The sequence below is a fragment of the Nyctibius grandis genome, chromosome 25, assembly GCF_013368605.1.
Source record: "Nyctibius grandis isolate bNycGra1 chromosome 25, bNycGra1.pri, whole genome shotgun sequence".
NCBI classification, from domain to species: Eukaryota; Metazoa; Chordata; class Aves; order Nyctibiiformes; family Nyctibiidae; genus Nyctibius; species Nyctibius grandis.
The window spans coordinates 2,097,600-2,113,582 of NC_090682.1; the positions used below are offsets into that span (position 1 = coordinate 2,097,600).

The 15,983-nt window shown below is 50.9% G+C and overlaps 1 protein-coding gene across 1 annotated transcript; it reads left to right on the forward strand.

The window, feature by feature from the left end:
• The first annotated feature begins 66 nt into the window (after window positions 1–66).
• On the forward strand, window positions 67–9,505 carry LOC137673523 (transmembrane protein 45B-like). Its single transcript, XM_068418369.1, has 6 exons — window positions 67–260; window positions 5,234–5,435; window positions 5,757–5,969; window positions 7,471–7,655; window positions 8,511–8,656; window positions 9,388–9,505. Exons 1-6 carry the CDS (start codon window positions 141–143, stop codon window positions 9,503–9,505), a joined length of 984 nt encoding a protein of 327 aa, XP_068274470.1. The 5' UTR covers window positions 67–140.
• Window positions 9,506–15,983: the final 6,478 nt, after the last annotated feature.

Consider the following 15,983-nt stretch of genomic DNA (forward strand, 5'->3'; position numbering starts at 1 on the left):
TGTGAGAAAATAAAGAAATGGGGGGGAAAGCTTTGAGACAGGCAGTTTTTCAAGTCGCAGGTGAGTTTTAGGGGAGAAAACTGCAAATTAAAGCACTCAGTGTGCCCAGGGGTGGGGTTTTTTTATGTGTCGGGTCATCTATGCCCTCCGGACGGGAGGCTGGGAGCAGCCGGGGCTGGCAGGGAGGAGGCAGGTGCCGCAGGCAGGGGAGGAGCACGGCTCACCTGGGCGCAGGTACGGCAGCGGGATCGCCGGGGCAGGTAAAGCTCCGCTGGCCGGGGTCGGTGCGAGGAGGGGCCTTCGTGTTGGGAAGGGGTTGGGGAGGAAGGGGGAAAGTCACCCCAAGCAGTGGGAATTGCCCCCTAAAACTGGGAGAGGAAGGGACCCCGCCTGCCCGCCCTTTGGGGTGCGTAGGGATGGGGGGGACCCCTAAATTTGGCACCCAAACCAGCCCCATAGGGAGGGAGGAGAGGGGTTGGGGTGGGCGAGGGACGCGATGGGGCAGCCGGGCAGCAACGTTTTCCGAGGAGGAAGTTGGAAAATAAACACACGCTGTATGGGGCCCAAAAGCAGGCGGAGGTGAGAGCGGGGCAGCCCGGGGGTGAGGGGTCCCCCCCAAACCCCCCGAGCCCCTTGGGCTGCCTGCAAGAAGCCCCCACCAGCTCCCCGCTCCGCTCGCAGCCAAGTTAAATGCAAAAGCTCTGCCCAAGAGCTAGAATGAAATCCCTGCTGCGTGCACTGAGCCGGGACAGCTCTCCCTACCCTCTTCTCCCTGCAGAATTGCCCAGAAAAGTCTCTTTTAGCACCCAAAAATGCGCAGATTAGGAGGAAAACCAGAGTCCAGGGGACTGCCCTGCTTGAGGGATGGTACTTCCCTTAGCAGGGACCTGATAAGGAAGAGTTTCTTCCTTCTTCCCACCAGCTTGACGTTGAAAAACCAATAACATGTGGCTTTTGCAGCGCAGGGCGCTTGCAGAGGTGTGTGTCGGGCAGCCACAGCTGTCTAATAAACCGAGGGGCGGCCGCGGTACGCAGATGGCTGAGGTTTGTGTGTTTAAGGTGAATAACTGGATATATCTGGGTTATATTACGGTGGAAATGGTTTCTTTAGTAACTTGTCTTGGACATTTTTCCTTAAGGGAGGCAGCGGGGAGGAGCACGTAGCCTGTGCCATGTTGTGGGGCAAGCGGTACAATTTTAGGACAAGCAATCATCTCATCTGCAGAAAATACTGATTTTTGGGGCATTGCTGCTGGTTTTGAGTCACTGTTTTGGGTCGGTGAGGTAGTAGGGGCTGGTGGAGTCAGGGCTAGTCCATCATGGCATGTCGCGGGGCTTTGGAGGCAGCTTGGTGCACAGACCTTGGCTCGCCCAGTCCCATGGCAACCACCACCTTTAGAAGGGTGGTTTTAGATATTAGGAAGAATTTCTTCTCAGCAAGGGTCATTAGACATTGGAAGGGGCTGCTCAGGGAGGTGGTGGAGTCACCATCTCTGGAGGGGTTTAAGAAAAGTCTGGCCATGGCACTTAGTGCCATGGTCTAGTTGACAGGGTGGTGTCAGGGCAATGGTTGGACTCAATGATCCCAGAGGGCTCTTCCAACCTGATTGATTCTGTGATCTGTGAGAGCATGCGGGGTAGGAAATGGCCTGATGGAGGATGCTTTTTTAGCTGCAGCACCTCAGCTGCTGTCAGTCTGTAGGGTTGGGTTCGATGCTCTCCTGCAGTCTCAGATTCAGCACGAGGAGACCCAAACCACCTCGAGAGGGTTGCAAATAGCTTTGTCATTTCCAGATATACACCTCAGTGGCATTCCCAGCTCAGTCTGAGCTCAGCCTCTTTTTTTTTTTTTATGCAAGCCAAGACATTTCTCTTCTTCACTGAGTCAGCCTTTCCCCGGGGACCATCCCTGTCACCCTCAGACACTCTGAGCCAGGCAGCAGGTCCCACGGCGAGCAGACCAGCTCTGGTGTGTCTGAACTGGCTGATTTGCGGAGGTCGAAGGGCAGAGTTAATTGCAGGGGTGATGGCTGCGACCTGTTTCCAACGGTGAACTTTAGACTGTAATTTCCAAGCTGGGGAAAATGGAAGTGATGCCCTGACTGAGACATTATCGATGCACTAATAAAACCTTTTAAAAAAAAAAAACACCTCAGTAAAGCAAACAAGATCTTTGGAAAACTCAAAGGTTTGACTGAAAAGAGATTATCTGTGGCTGCCAGGGTAGGGCGAGAGGAGGAGATGAAAGCCTAGTCGGGCTCCTCGTCATCCTCCCTGCTGCTCCGGACGCCTCCCTGGGTGCTTGGGTGCATTAGCTATAAACCAAGAAGAAACCAGCTCCTCTGGGAGGTGATAAGAGCAGATGAAACAGTAAATCATTAAGCCGGCGCAGCGCACGGCATTGTAATGAACAGGAGGCAAAGTGCATTAATTAAAAGGCAGCGGGGCCGCGGGCATGTTATCGAAGGCGCAGGTTAGACGACGAGGGAAAGGGGAAAAGTCAGGCTTTGCAGGGATGCCCTGTGATGGTGGTTGTTGCTGCCAACCCCAGCATCAGCTTTATCTTTTCCCCAACGTGGCTGATTGCAGGCAAAGTCCTGCTGCGTTCGGAGCTGCCTGGATACACGAGAGCTGCTTGCTCCAGGGCACTCGCAGCAGAAAACATAACTGTGTTTTTTCTTTTACCCCATGCTCACCTTTTGCATGTTTTCAGAGGAGGAAGAGAAGCAGGAGAAATACTTTTGCTGGTCACGAGTCCCAGATAAGTCACTCTGCTTCCTGCTAGCAAGCGATCGGGTGGGCAGATGGCAGCAACCCTGAAACAGTCCCCATCACCCTGCCAAGCCCACCCCATCTCAAGTAAGCGCTGTGAGGTGGACGTGCTGGCCAGGCAGGTTGTGCGTGCTCCATTTAAGTGACCTTTGAGCTTCCCCACTTTGATTGATCAGTGTATCCTTTAGGGCATCCCATTTTGACTGCATGTAGGAAACCAGCAGGTCCCAATAAATATCTGCCTTTCAAATGTAACTGCTGGGGCTAGTTCATGGACTTATGTATTGACTCTATATTGCTGTGGTAGGGTTATAATTATGGCATTAATATGGCATGATACGGCTGCAGTACTTCTTGTTGTGATATTCCAGGATGGGTTTAGCTCTGCTTTCAGTCGTTATCCTGATATTACACCGTTGCACGTATGTGATGGGATTCTCTTCACCCCAAAAATACAGATTTCTCAGCCATCTCCCTGGCTCCCTTAATCACAGGGATACAGGTGGATGCTCCAATTCCCTGGTTGTCTCTTTCAAAGGACTGAAGAGACTATTGTATTAACCCACTGGACTGTGCTGGCATTGCTGGTAAACGGCGTCTTGCTTTGATTTTGTGTTTAATTACCCAACTGTCAATAAATCTCTCCTTTTAAGCCATGAAATAAGGCAGAGCCTTGCAGTGCTGCTAACAACAGCCTGCAAAGCCGCGAGCCAGTACGGTAGAAAATAACATTTCCATGCACAGCTTTTCCACCCATGGATTAAATCCCTCTCCTAAATTTGTTGGCATGAAACCCACCGTGGTAGCTCACGGGTCTTTGGTGAAGGTGTAAGCTGTAAGGACGTCAGCCGCGTTGGCTGCTGCATGTAGCCGCGTGCACGGGGGTGATGTTTGCATGAGGAGGTGATGTTTGCTTACCTCGAGGTGTTGGATTAGCTGGTTTGGTTAAACCAGTCCACAGCTTTAGTGGCTCTGATCTAACTCGGTGGATTTTCCTGCCCTGGGATTTTTCCGCCTTTGGGAGATGGTATCTGCAAACAGCTGAACTCTGGGGGCAAGGACTTAACGGGGCGAAACAAGGTGTCCCTGGGACAAACCGACCTGAAATCAGGTATTACCACAGCCAAAGCAACCGCTTTCCCCTCTCAAAGGCTTGCAGCAGCAAGCCACATTCAACCTCACACCCAAACTATCCTTTAAAAGGCAAGAAACAGCAGAAAAAGAGCATATTTTTTTGGTTTATATTTCCAGCAAGTGGGGACTGAAGCCCAAAATGCAGCTCGGGGGAAGGTTTTTAAGCATAACCGGGTCATGGGGGTCTGGGATGGGGATGTCAGGTCAAACTACGTGGCCCCTTGTTGTGTGGATGGCTGGCATCGATGCCACGAGAGAGCTGGCTTCTGCCCGGCGTGAAACGCAACTCGGTGTGGAGAGCAGGAGGACATCCTGGGCGCCAGCAGCACAGCCTTTGCTATTAATTAAAGAAATCCTAATTGATCAGCCTGACACAACCGACCTGCGATCGCGCCAAGGCGGTCCCCTGAACATACGCTGGAGCCCACATCAAAGAGCTAATCGTCTCTCCACCTAATTAAGGAAACCAGCAAATGGCAAACAGGAGCCGGCTGGGTTTTAATTGCTGTAATTCTCCTAGGAAACGGGTCCCCCGGCCCTCCTACAAACTGCACGCGTGTGCTCTGGCACGAAGGGGCACGGAGGCTCGAGCAGCTCGGCTGGGATCCCGGGGCTCTGCACGGTGCAAATCCCGGCTTAGCGATGCTCCGGAGAGAGAAGAAGGGCTGGGAGGAGGCGGTGATGCAGGGAGCGAGATGGTTTCTTTGCCCAGAACCAAAATGTTGTGTTTCCAGCAGCTTTTTGGGGTGTTTTTGAAGCTACATTTTAAACAAAAGGCTTTGGCTTTGCGAAATAGATGTGGGATGTTTTTTTTCCCCCCCCCCATGGGCTGAAAAAATTCCAGGAATTTAAAAAATATTTGGACGTAGCATATTACTTCTGTGGCTGTTCGAGGAGCTGAAGAACCCCACTGATGTTTACCCCTAGACCTGCCTGTTTTCCCTGTGTGTTCTCTCTCCTACCTGGTCCTGAAAAGCCCACCCTGCCCTGGTCTGCAGTGGATGCTCGTACCTGTGGAAGGGTAGGAAAAGCAGGAGCTACTGCTGGGGGGATGCAAGGGTCAGGCTGGGATGTGTCAGAGATTGCAGCAGATGTGAGGCCTCTGCTAAACTAGTCCAAGCTCTGGCTTTTTTTGGACATTTTCTAATCTTGGGGCAAAGACCTCAGAGAGGTCCCAGATGTTCCCACCTCTCACCCCTGGAGGGTTTCCCAGTGCCTGGTCAAGCCTTTTCCATCCCTCCCTGCAAGGGAAATCCCATTTTTACCAGCATTATGTCAAATAACTGATGTAAGTTGTATAATGACATTGTTTTTCTTTGCCTTGTAGTCGGAGGACATCGTCAGGATGGCGAACTTCAAGGGTCACGCGCTTCCAGGCAGCTTCTTCCTGCTCTTTGGGCTCTGGTGGTCTGTGAAATACCCGCTGCAGTATCTCAGCCAGAAAGTAAATAGGAAATCCCACAGGATTTATTTTTTCCAGCGCGTGGATGCCATCGAAGGGGGAATCAAAATCATCTTTGCTTTAATAGGTAAGGGTTATATTTTACTGGCTATGCTGGTAGTGATGACTGCACTGGAGCCCTTACTCCAGAGAAACCAGTCCAGACATGGAAGGATGCATCCTTGATGTTCATCTTGTCTTGATCTCTTAAGAGTTTGAAGCGAAAAGACTTATACCCCTTCCCAAAGTTAATCATTAATACAGGCAGGTCTGATTTTTATATCCAGTCCTTTCTCCCTAACGCAAAACCATCAGCTCTTGCTTCAGAAACCCCTCGCAGCAATGAGTAGCGTCAACCACCATTGCAAATAAACCATCAGAAACGACGTGCTCTTGCGTGTCCGTGCAGGGATGCTGGCAGAGCAGTTCGTCCCGGACGGTCCACACTTGTACCTCTACAGTGGGGAGAACCACGACTGGGTGAAGCTGATGAACTGGCAGCACACCACCATGTACCTCTTCTACGGCCTCTCCGGGGTGGTGGATGTCTTCACCTACGTCTCCGAAGTGGTGCCGCGGGGTCTGGACCGCCTCATGCTGTCCGTGGCTGTGTTCGTTGAAGGTCGGTAGAAAGTAGTGGTTAATTTGGGGAGGGATGTTGGAGGGTGAGTCAGAGATATTGCTCTGAATGCCCCTGAAGATAGGACACTTGTAGGTGATCTATTATCGAAGGGCGGTCTGTAGGAAGATGGGAAATACAGGCATCAGTAGGTCCTGGCTTTGCCTGGTTTGGGATTTCTGGGGTGATGGCGGCAGCAGGCTGAGTTTCCTCGTTATGATAAATGGCTGGTGGATGCTGCATTTATCTTACATCTACAGAGCTGTTTGCGTGCCTCGTGCTCCCCCCCGAGAGCCATTAATTACGCTGCAAGCATCATCATCCTCATCTGCTTGCTTTGCACGTGGCAAATTCAAGTGACTTATTCCGGCTTCAGCACATCATGAATATCATTTTGTCTTCAGGCTGTCTTGCAAGTCGTGAGCCAGGATTACAGACCCCTCTTGGGTCACTCAGGGAAAAGACACTAGGAAATTAAGGTCTTGCTTGTATAGAAAACCCCTTGATGAAGGCACATCTCCTGTTACTTTCCTTTCCCCAATCCCAGTGATTTTTGAGGCAGCAGCAGGGGCAGTTTGGCACGTAAGAAAAGGAGCTCCCAAGAAAATGGGGAGGTTTAGCAATGGAAAAATAGGACACAGATGGAACCTGGCTATGAGGGGAGGGTGATATGAAGAGGTGACAGCACCAGCACGGGACAAAAATCACCCTTCTGTTGTCCTTTGGTCCCCATCTTGCTCAGGTCCTCCTGCCCCATGGTTGGCCATATCACCCCTCCAGGGAGGTGGGATGCCAGGAGACCTGGAGAGATGGTGCTATGTGGAGTCCCTTGTTTTCACGGTGATCTGTCTCAATTCACTAACCAGGCAGGTGATTGACTCTGCCAGGGCTCTGTGGTCACGGTTGGTATGACCAACCCTCTACTCTGCTCCTGTGAGAACCCACCTGGAGTACTGTGTCCAGCTCTGGGGCCCCCAGCATAAGAAGGACATGGAGCTGTTGGAGCGAGTCCAGAGGAGGCCATGAAGATGATAAGGGGGCTGGAGCACCTCTGCTATGAAGACAGGCTGAGAGAGTTGAGGCTGTTCAGCCTGGAGAACAGAAGGCTCTGGGGAGACCTTCTAGCACCTTCCAGTGCCCGAAGGGGGCCTACAGGAAAGCGGGAGAGGGACTTTTTACAAGGGCATGTAGTGATAGGATGAGGAGGAACGGTTTTAAACTGAAAGAGGGGAGATTGAGATTAGATATTAGGAAGAAATTCTTTTGTGTGAGGGTGGTGAGACCCTGGCCCAGGTTGCCCAGAGAAGCTGTGGCTGCCCCCTCCCTGGCAGTGTTCAAGGTCACGTTGGATGAAGCTTTGAGCAACCTGGTCTGGTGGAAGGTGTCCCTGCCTGTGGCAGGGGGGTTGGAACTAGATGGTCTTTAAGGTCCCTTCCAACCCAAACCATTCTGTGATTCCATGGTATTGCTAACGCTACTCTAAGCGTGGTACGTATTTTGACAGGTTGTCTCTTTTATTACCACGTCCTTCACCGGCCCATGCTGGATCAGCATATCCACTCCCTGCTGCTCATCGCCATCTTTTCAGGAGCCTGCAGCGTCATGCTGGAGGTCTTCCTCCGCGACAACATTGTCCTGGAGATGTTCAGAGCCGGTGTCACCATCGTCCAGGGAACGTGGTTCTGGCAGGTCAGTTCTGCCTTCTCTTGTGGAGCAGAGCACCGAGGTAGGAGAGCAAGGGGAAAAAGAGGACAAAAAGCCGTACATCACGTATCAATCGCATGTCTCTGAAGGATAATTTTGCTGGGCTCTCTTCATAAATAGATCATAACCCAGAATGAAAATTTACTTATCACAGGTCATCTCTGATGGCTGCTCCTGCTGAAATAGCTGTTTGTCTTGGCTTACTGCTTCTCTGGGGGGAACAGAAAAAGCGAGTGCTCACAGTGAGCGAGAAACATTGTACAGTATCTAACAACCAAGTACTAATTGCTTAATGTGTCTAATGCACCCTCCAGCACTCCCTCTGGTTTAGTGGAAAGATGCAAACCCCACCAAGCAATAAAATGGCTGAGTAAAAATGGAGCCATCTGATTGCTTTGGTGGGAGTTGGAGAAGCAAAGGAATCAGTTGGAGAGAACCACTCCCAAAAGTGGGCTGCCGAGCAGAAATGTGAGTTCCCCTCCTCTTTCTCAGCCCCAGGGCTGCTGCACTAACTAAAGGAGTCTTCAATGCAGAGGGACAAATGTGTCTGGATATTGTACAGAGAGACCTCAGGTGTAGACTTGCTTTGTGTGGCCTCTCATTGCAAGGCTGGACTTCAAGGAGGGCAGCATGGTCTCAGTAAAAACTGCTGTCCTGGTCAGGGCTCAAGTCCCTCGGTCACCACATGGTTCATGGTGATAACTGAGATGGACAGGGGGGTGCTGGAGGGCTTCAGTATGGGTTGGAACTAGATGATCTTCAAGGTCCCTTCCAACTCAAACCATTCTTTGATTCTATGATTTTTTTCCCCCAAGGTAATACGTTGTTTGTTCCACCCAGGTCGGTGTCGTGCTGTTCCAACCATGGGGAGGTCCCATGTGGGATGAGAAGGACCACAGCAACATCATGTTCCTCACCATGTGCTTCTTCTGGCACTGGGCAGCCGCGGTGGCCATCCTGGCTATAAACTACACTCTCGTTTACTGGTACGGCTGGGGCAGGAGCTGGGTGGGCAGACAGGGATGGGGGTGGCCGGAGTGAGATGCAGATGTGCTCCAGCTGATCCTGGAGTACAAAGTCACAGCTGAATAAGCAGCCCCTGACTGCTGCAAGTTTTAGGGCACGGCGACAAGCGTGCGCGTTATTTGTCGAGTGCACAGAATGCAAAACAGTGTCAGGGTGTTAATCGTGGAGAAGTCAAATAACTGAGCCCCTGAAGCTGCTCCTGGAACTCACACCACTTTTTTTTTTCCTGTGCACCGAGTGCTGGAAGTCAAACGTTTAATTTGATAGACAAATCAAAGCATTACCAGGACAGCCTGACACTTTGTCCCCTCCCTTGCAAGGATTTCGAGGCGGTTGGTGGTCACTGGGTTATTAGAGGTACAACGGCACTGTCTGATGGCTGAAACATCGCCATGGTTTGTCCAAAGGGATGGGAAGGGGATGGCACCCCACTTTCAGGGACGCTCCTACAGCCTACAAGCCTCTAAGGGGTGCTGAGACATGGGCTACAGAAGGGATAGTCCAGTCTATGCAAGCAAATAGACTTTATACAGAATAAAAATACCCCAAACCTCAGCATTTTAGGACCTCTGTGATGGTTTCTCCCCCTGTGTGTATTCATTACAAGTGCGCTTTGCTCCCCTGAGCGTTCGGGTGAGTGGCATTAGTTTGGGGGTTTTGCTAAGGGCGATTTATTGCTCGTGTGTTACAGCTGCATCCAGAGGTGCAGGAGAGGCCGCGGAGAGCCCTACATCGGGCTCGGCGTCCGGCAGCAGAAGAGCAACACGAGCTCCCAAGCCACCTTCTTAAATGGATCTGATGAAGAGTGAAGAGGGTGCGATCTCCTTCTCCAAATATGCGAAGAATCTGTTTTCTAGAAGAAAAAAAAGAATCTAATGAAATATTTACATTTTTGGATGGGCAAAGAGAGATGCCACCGTTCTTCTGCTGGGAAGCACGTTGAGCACACGGGTGGTAGCTGCCCTCCGTCCATAGCCGAATATCACCATCTCTGAAATACTGTTTGCAGTGATTTTTAGCAACAAAATTAAGTGCAGAAATTCAACACAACAAAATCGCTTCGTCCTATGGGTTCCCATGTGTGTTCCCAGAGTGATGGACAGCATCTTTTGGCCAGCCGACTTTTCCAAGCACTGGGAGGCTTTGACCTGGGGATTGAAGTCAGGGAAACCTCCAGGCTTGAGGTCATCTACCCCTGGACCAAGGCGTCATCACAAGGAGGAAGAGTAAGAGTGCTGGATGCGAGATTATGTCAAATTTGTAATGTCATGGCTTGATTGTACACAATACAAATTTTATTACCGAAGCTTTGAACTGAAGAGGGGTTTTGTTAATAGTTCTCATGTTCACATAAAGTGTGAATAAATGTGAAATCATATCACTGAGCTGATATCCTGAAATTTAAGCCTGATAAATTTTAGTGTGTGTAATAATGTCTTAGACAAATCCATCCCTCAGACCTGTAAAGCCTGAAGGGCTGTAAGATACATGGCTAAACAGCGGGGATTCACAAAACAGCCCAGTTTTCTGTGGAAAATAAACCCCTCAGCTTGGAAAGTGAGATGAGGCAGGCTCATGTTTTGTTTGTAGCCTGCCTTTGCCAGCTATTTTCTTGCAAAAAGTGACTGGAAATGTCACCTCCTAGATAGGAGGAAAATGTGTCAGTAGTGAGTATGAGGATTAAAAAAAAAATAATAAAAAAAATATATAAAATAAACAACAGCACAAGCTGAATTGCAGCTGTCCCTGTCTCAAACCCTGGGGCTGGAAGGATGCTCTGCACTGGAGCCTTCTCGCTGCTGTGTAATGGGGGAGGATGGATGACGATGGATTGTTGTGCTCACGTTCAGGACTGAACAGAAAAGCAGGTCCAAGCGTTGGCGACTGCGTGCTCACACCCTGGGAAGGCAAAGCTCGTCCTTTAACACCCCTTCCCCTTGTGCAAAGAGCCTGTTGCAGGCTAAGGGGGCCACAGCCTGGGTTTTATTGCTTATTAACAGTGCTGTAAAGACTAACTTAAGTGCCAGCTTTCCTATATTTCCACCAGTGAGGCGGTTTATTTGCAGGGCTGGATGTCGGGAGGTGCAAACAGGCTCAGCGTGACGAGAATTAAGCAGCGGAGCGACGCACCTCTGTAAATCCGCCTGATAAACGCCGTGTGGTTAAATCCCACGAGTTGTAACTGCTGAACACGACGAGCGTTTTGCAGATGCTTTTTTTTCCTGCCAAGTAGAATAGTTTTCCTAAACCGCACGAATTCCTCTTGCCACTACAAAAAGATGCAACCCAGGGAAGAAGCATTTTGCAGGCTGGCAGAGAAAACCCTGTTTGCAAGGGGACAAACCGAGCACTGCAGGGCAGAAATCAGGTTAATCCAACAGCAAAAAGCCCTTGCGTGGTGCTCTGAATTATTTCTGCTCTGCTTTCAATTATTTTCTTCCAGAAAACAGACCCAGCATCGCTATCCCCATTCAACAGCCACGTGAGGGCAGCACCGGGTGGCAAAGCTGGTGGCAGTCACCTTGCAGCCACCCTCCTCCTCCTCGCCACCCCCAAAAATCAGCAGATTTTTCCATCCGAGGGCACACAGATTAAAGGTGACCTTGGTTTTTAAAAGCCCTCTTTGCTTTTGAAGGTGGGAGAGGGTTGATTTAATTTTTCACCGCTTTCTTTGCTGCTCTTAATCGAGTCACCATCTCCTTTCACCTCGAGGTTTTCTTTGTCCCTTGTCGCTACGTGGCCACAAAACACTTTTCCCCTCCGTAGCACGCGGTGTCTGGAATAGTTTCTGTCTGCCTCATTAACTCCCCGCTCCTACAAACATCCCAGGACTGTCGATATACCGCTCGCTAATTTGTTTTCCAACTCTGGAGCACATTCTTTCCCGAGGTATGAAGGTCAGTGAAGGAGGAGAGATACAGCCTGTGATTAAGTAAGAAAATACCAGTGGTGTTCATTTCTGGATAAGAATTAAGGATTTTCGTTTTAGCTAAAAAAACACATTTGTGAACAGCTTGGGTACCCAAACAAAGGCATGAAGGTTGCTGGGTGCACGGCGAGTGGTCCAGAGGTGGTTTATTATACAGCAAGGTGCAATCACAAGCCATCCTCACGTTTATTTTGTATGTGATAGATATACCAGGACAGCCCTAAATGGAGCTTAGCTTTTAGCACAACTTTAATATCAACCAGTAGGTCTGGATTATGTGTTTCACCATATAAACTGAATTATCAGCTAGTGTCTTGAAACTTTGTCCTAGACCCACTGCTGTGGAGCTGGGCTGTATTTGTAGCCATATCCACAGCTGGCTTCAAAAGGTGATGTCTCAGGGGTGGTTTTTGTCTTGTGTATCTGATGGTGCTGGATGGTGTCACTCAAGGGTGGGGGCTGCCGCTGTTCCCAAAATAAGTGACCTGCTCATCGGAGGCAGGAAGGAGCTGCTCACCCTCCCCATGGTGATCTCTAACCTGCTCTTAGGAAGGAACCCAGACAACACCCCCTCAAAGCAGCCAAATATCTTGGCAGTTGGCTCTTCCGCCAGCGAGAAGGACAAGCCCTTCATCAGGAGCCCCAGCACAGCCTGTCCATGAACCACTCGTTTCCTGGGCAGAGATAGGATCTGCTCCTGCCACGCTTCACGTTTATGTAAGGCTGGAATGATGGTGTAGGCAGGAGACCAAGCCCTGCCTATGCTTATACCACCTGCTTCACCTCCTCTGTTGCCTGTTTATGAAAGCCGGTGTTAGCATTCGTCATAATAATAATAATACTTTGCACTTCCCGAACAACCACCCATCTGCAGTGCTCGAGCTGCTGGCAAACCTTTAATTAGATTGTGCCTCCCACCACCCCCAGGAAACAGGCAAACATTATCACATTTTTTCATTAGCACCGAGGCTGATGAGGAACTTTCAGGGAGAGGATGTTGCAGTTACAGCTGAGAAAAAAAAAGAAAAGGGAAAAAAAAAATCAAATTCAGTTCAGGGTTTATCTTGAGATCATTAAAGGGGCTGGAGAGGATCAGACACAGATCTGCCTGCCCCGGTGTCTCCCTGGGAGGAAGAGGGGGGGGTGTTTCCATCCTTTCTCTGGGTACCCCCTCATTGGGCTGTGGTTCCCAACCACTTGTCACACTTTCACCCTTGTTTTTATCATGGGGATGGTTTAAAAGTCTAAAAACACTCTTTCCTCAACCATTTCATGCACCTACAACTTTTTTCCCTGTCTGAGGGGCAGGTACTTTAACACGAGTTGCCCTTTTCACAGAAACCTTTCTCTATAGGCTTTACTCTTTGTCGGCCCTTTAAGCTCCATGGAAAGAGGCATCTTCAGTAGATACTTTTCAGCTGGGCCTCGTTTCCTCCCATCTCCCTCCACCTGCTGCCCTCCCAGCTTGTGCTTTCCCACTTTCTCCAAGGACTTGACTCGTCCTGCTTGGGAAGTGGCAAAGCTGCCTTTTGGGGTAATAGTTTGTTGCAGTGGGTAGTTGCAGAAAGGAAAACTGAGCTGCAAAGAGGTCCCTGACGGTGCTGCTGCTCTTTTTCCAGCAAGAAAGGTATGGTTTTTTTCTCTCTGTATTATTTTTAGGGGTAGGTCTGTAAGGAAGAGCTCCTGGGAGGGTTGTATTTCTCTCTGTGCTTGGGCTCAATGTGGTAGCAAGCTCCTGGAGGTTAAGCTTGGGTGAAGCTGTGTTTGTGGAAGCCCCTTTGTTGCTGTGGGCTTCCCTCATGTTACAGAACCCTTCTGCATGTGTGCTCAGTCCTCTGCACCATCTCTTGCTCCCCGAGCACCGTTGGAGGTGAGCAGCAATGGATGTACGTGCCAGCACCACCGCCAGCTTCTTGTTTTCCTTCCTTCCTCCTACTTGCTACCGCTGATATGGAGATAATGGGTATGAAAGAGCTCCTGGCTACGGCTTGGTGGCTTTTATGGCTGTGCTGGAGAACAGCCCATCACCCTGGGGAGGGTTGTGCAGGCTGGTTTGCTTCTGTGCTGTTCCAGCCTTGGGGCTTCCCTGGGGCGCTGGCTCACGTGCGTGGCTCTTGGCAGGGCTGGGCATGGCTTATCCTGCGGCCCCGCTGGGTGTTTGTTGGTTGCACGAGGAGTTATGTGCGTGTGGTTGCAACCCAGAGAAATACCGAGTTGGGAATGCGCTGGGTGGTTGTTAGTGGTCCTCAGGCGATGCTCCTGAGCAGCACCGTGTGTTTCTGCACCATCAGCTGGGTGCTTTGGGGGGAGATGGGGACATCGGTGATGTGATGTGCAGCGGAGCGGTCGTGGCTTGTGTCTGTGGGTGCGTGGTGTTGGGCAGCGTTGGGTGTTGGATAGGTAAAAAGGAGTGGAAACAGGCTGCTGTGTCCTGCCAGCCCCTCTTTTGGGGGAGAGAGGGCCATCCTCCTCCTCCTCTTGGCTGCTGTGGGCTGGGAGATGGATCTCAGGAGGGCTCTGCTCTGGTTTGGGAGCTCCTGACCCAAAAATCTCCCACTTACAGGCACTTTTGACAAGGTCAGACTCCCCTAAAAGGGTTATCATGTACCTGGCAGCCCAGCTCAGAGACTTCAGAGCCCTTCCAGCAGAGCCTGGCCACGTCGGGTGATGCCGCAGCCTTGTCTCTTCTCAGGTCCTTCCCCAGTCATCCAAAAAACCAACATAATAACTGAATATACGTGGTTGCCATGGGAATGGGGATCGGCTGCTCATCCTGATTTTTGTGGCAAACTCTGGGAGACTTTTTTTTTTTAAATTAATAGCAGACACGAGGTGTCCCAGGTTGTGAAAGCTGGCTGACTCAGTGCTCTCTGAACTGGCCCGCAGGATGTTCAGCTCTAAACATCCTGTCTGAGGGCCACCTCCCCGTGGTGGCTTCTCCCTTTATCTGCCTCTTCTGAGTAATAACCGCTCCTCTCTGCCGCATCTGGAGAGGGAGAAGGACAGGCAGGAGTCGCAGGTAAACTCTCCTACCTGTAGAGAGAGATACATTGGTGAGCAGCTGGGCATGGGATGGATGTGGCTGCTTGAGCTTGGGAAGAAGGAACGTGGGGAGAGTCCGTGTCTGCATGGCAAAGGTTTAGTGTGATGATGGCCACTGATGAGGCTGGTGGAAGGGGTGGTGATGGAGGCAGTCTGCCAGCAATCCGTGGCTTTAGCTCTGTTTTTGGTGGGGTTATTGTGTTTTGGAGCTGCATCACGGCAGAGGATTGGCAGGAGAGGGAGCTTGTGCCCGTTCTGTTGGGTGAGGGCTGTTGGCACAAGAGAGATGTGCCTGTTGCAAGGATGGAGGAGGATCCACGAAGAGAAGACCCTCCAAATGCCCCCAAGTGCTGAGCTTGCCCTGTGCATTCAGGCTGGCTGTCCTGGGATGCTGCTTGCCCTGCCAGGCTGATGGTTGCACCCATGGGTGCTTGTAGGGGATACTCGTGCGTCCACACAGACAGTATCCTCCTGGCAGCAGGAACAAGTCACCACATGGACCTGAAATCATCGATGGTGACAGACCCAGAGCTGCAACAGCTCCGGGAGGAGGGAGGCTGGAAATTAGGTAGAAGGCACTGTAAGGAGAGCAGGCAGCTCCCGTATGGTTGTAAAGCCAAAGCATCGCAGCCTGGGAGCTGCGGAGGGAGAAGGGCAGCTCAGGTAATAACTTCTGACTGCAGCCATATGTCAAGTCCTCTGACAGACAAACTGGCTCGCAGGAAAAATAAATAACCCGGGTGCCTCTCCTCAACCGGTGCTCTCTTCCCTGGCTGCGGCTCACTTGGAGCTTAATCAGCTTTTATGTGAGAGTGGACTCAAATTCCAGGGCTGGGGGAAGCTGGTGGGTGAGAGGTATCAGGTTTGGGCTCTATGGGCTGGTCGAGGGGCTGCGTGGATGTGGGGGGGTGGTTGTTGTGCACCTCAAATGTGTGAGCTGTGCAAGGGGAGTGTTGCTTGGAAACGTGTCTGGTTTCTATGGAAAACAGTGGCTGTTTTATAAAAGGTGGGGGTTTTTTTGAGTGGGCTACATAGAAGGTTCTGCTTGACCCAAGGGTGGGTTTGGGACATCTCTACTTAAGTGAGAGATGCCCTGGGATCTGTGATGGCTGCTGAAGAGCTGTGTCCGGGTGGTGGGAAGCAAAGGGGACCTGTGACAACTACCAAAAGCCTTGCTGAACTGGGGTGCTGAGAGGTTACAAAGCAAAAGGGTCCCCAGCACCAAAAAGAAGAGTGAGGCTACTCTGCTAGGGCAAGGGGTGGTTGGGGTAGGACATCCCAGGGACAGCTCTGAAACAGAGTGGATTGGGGGCTGC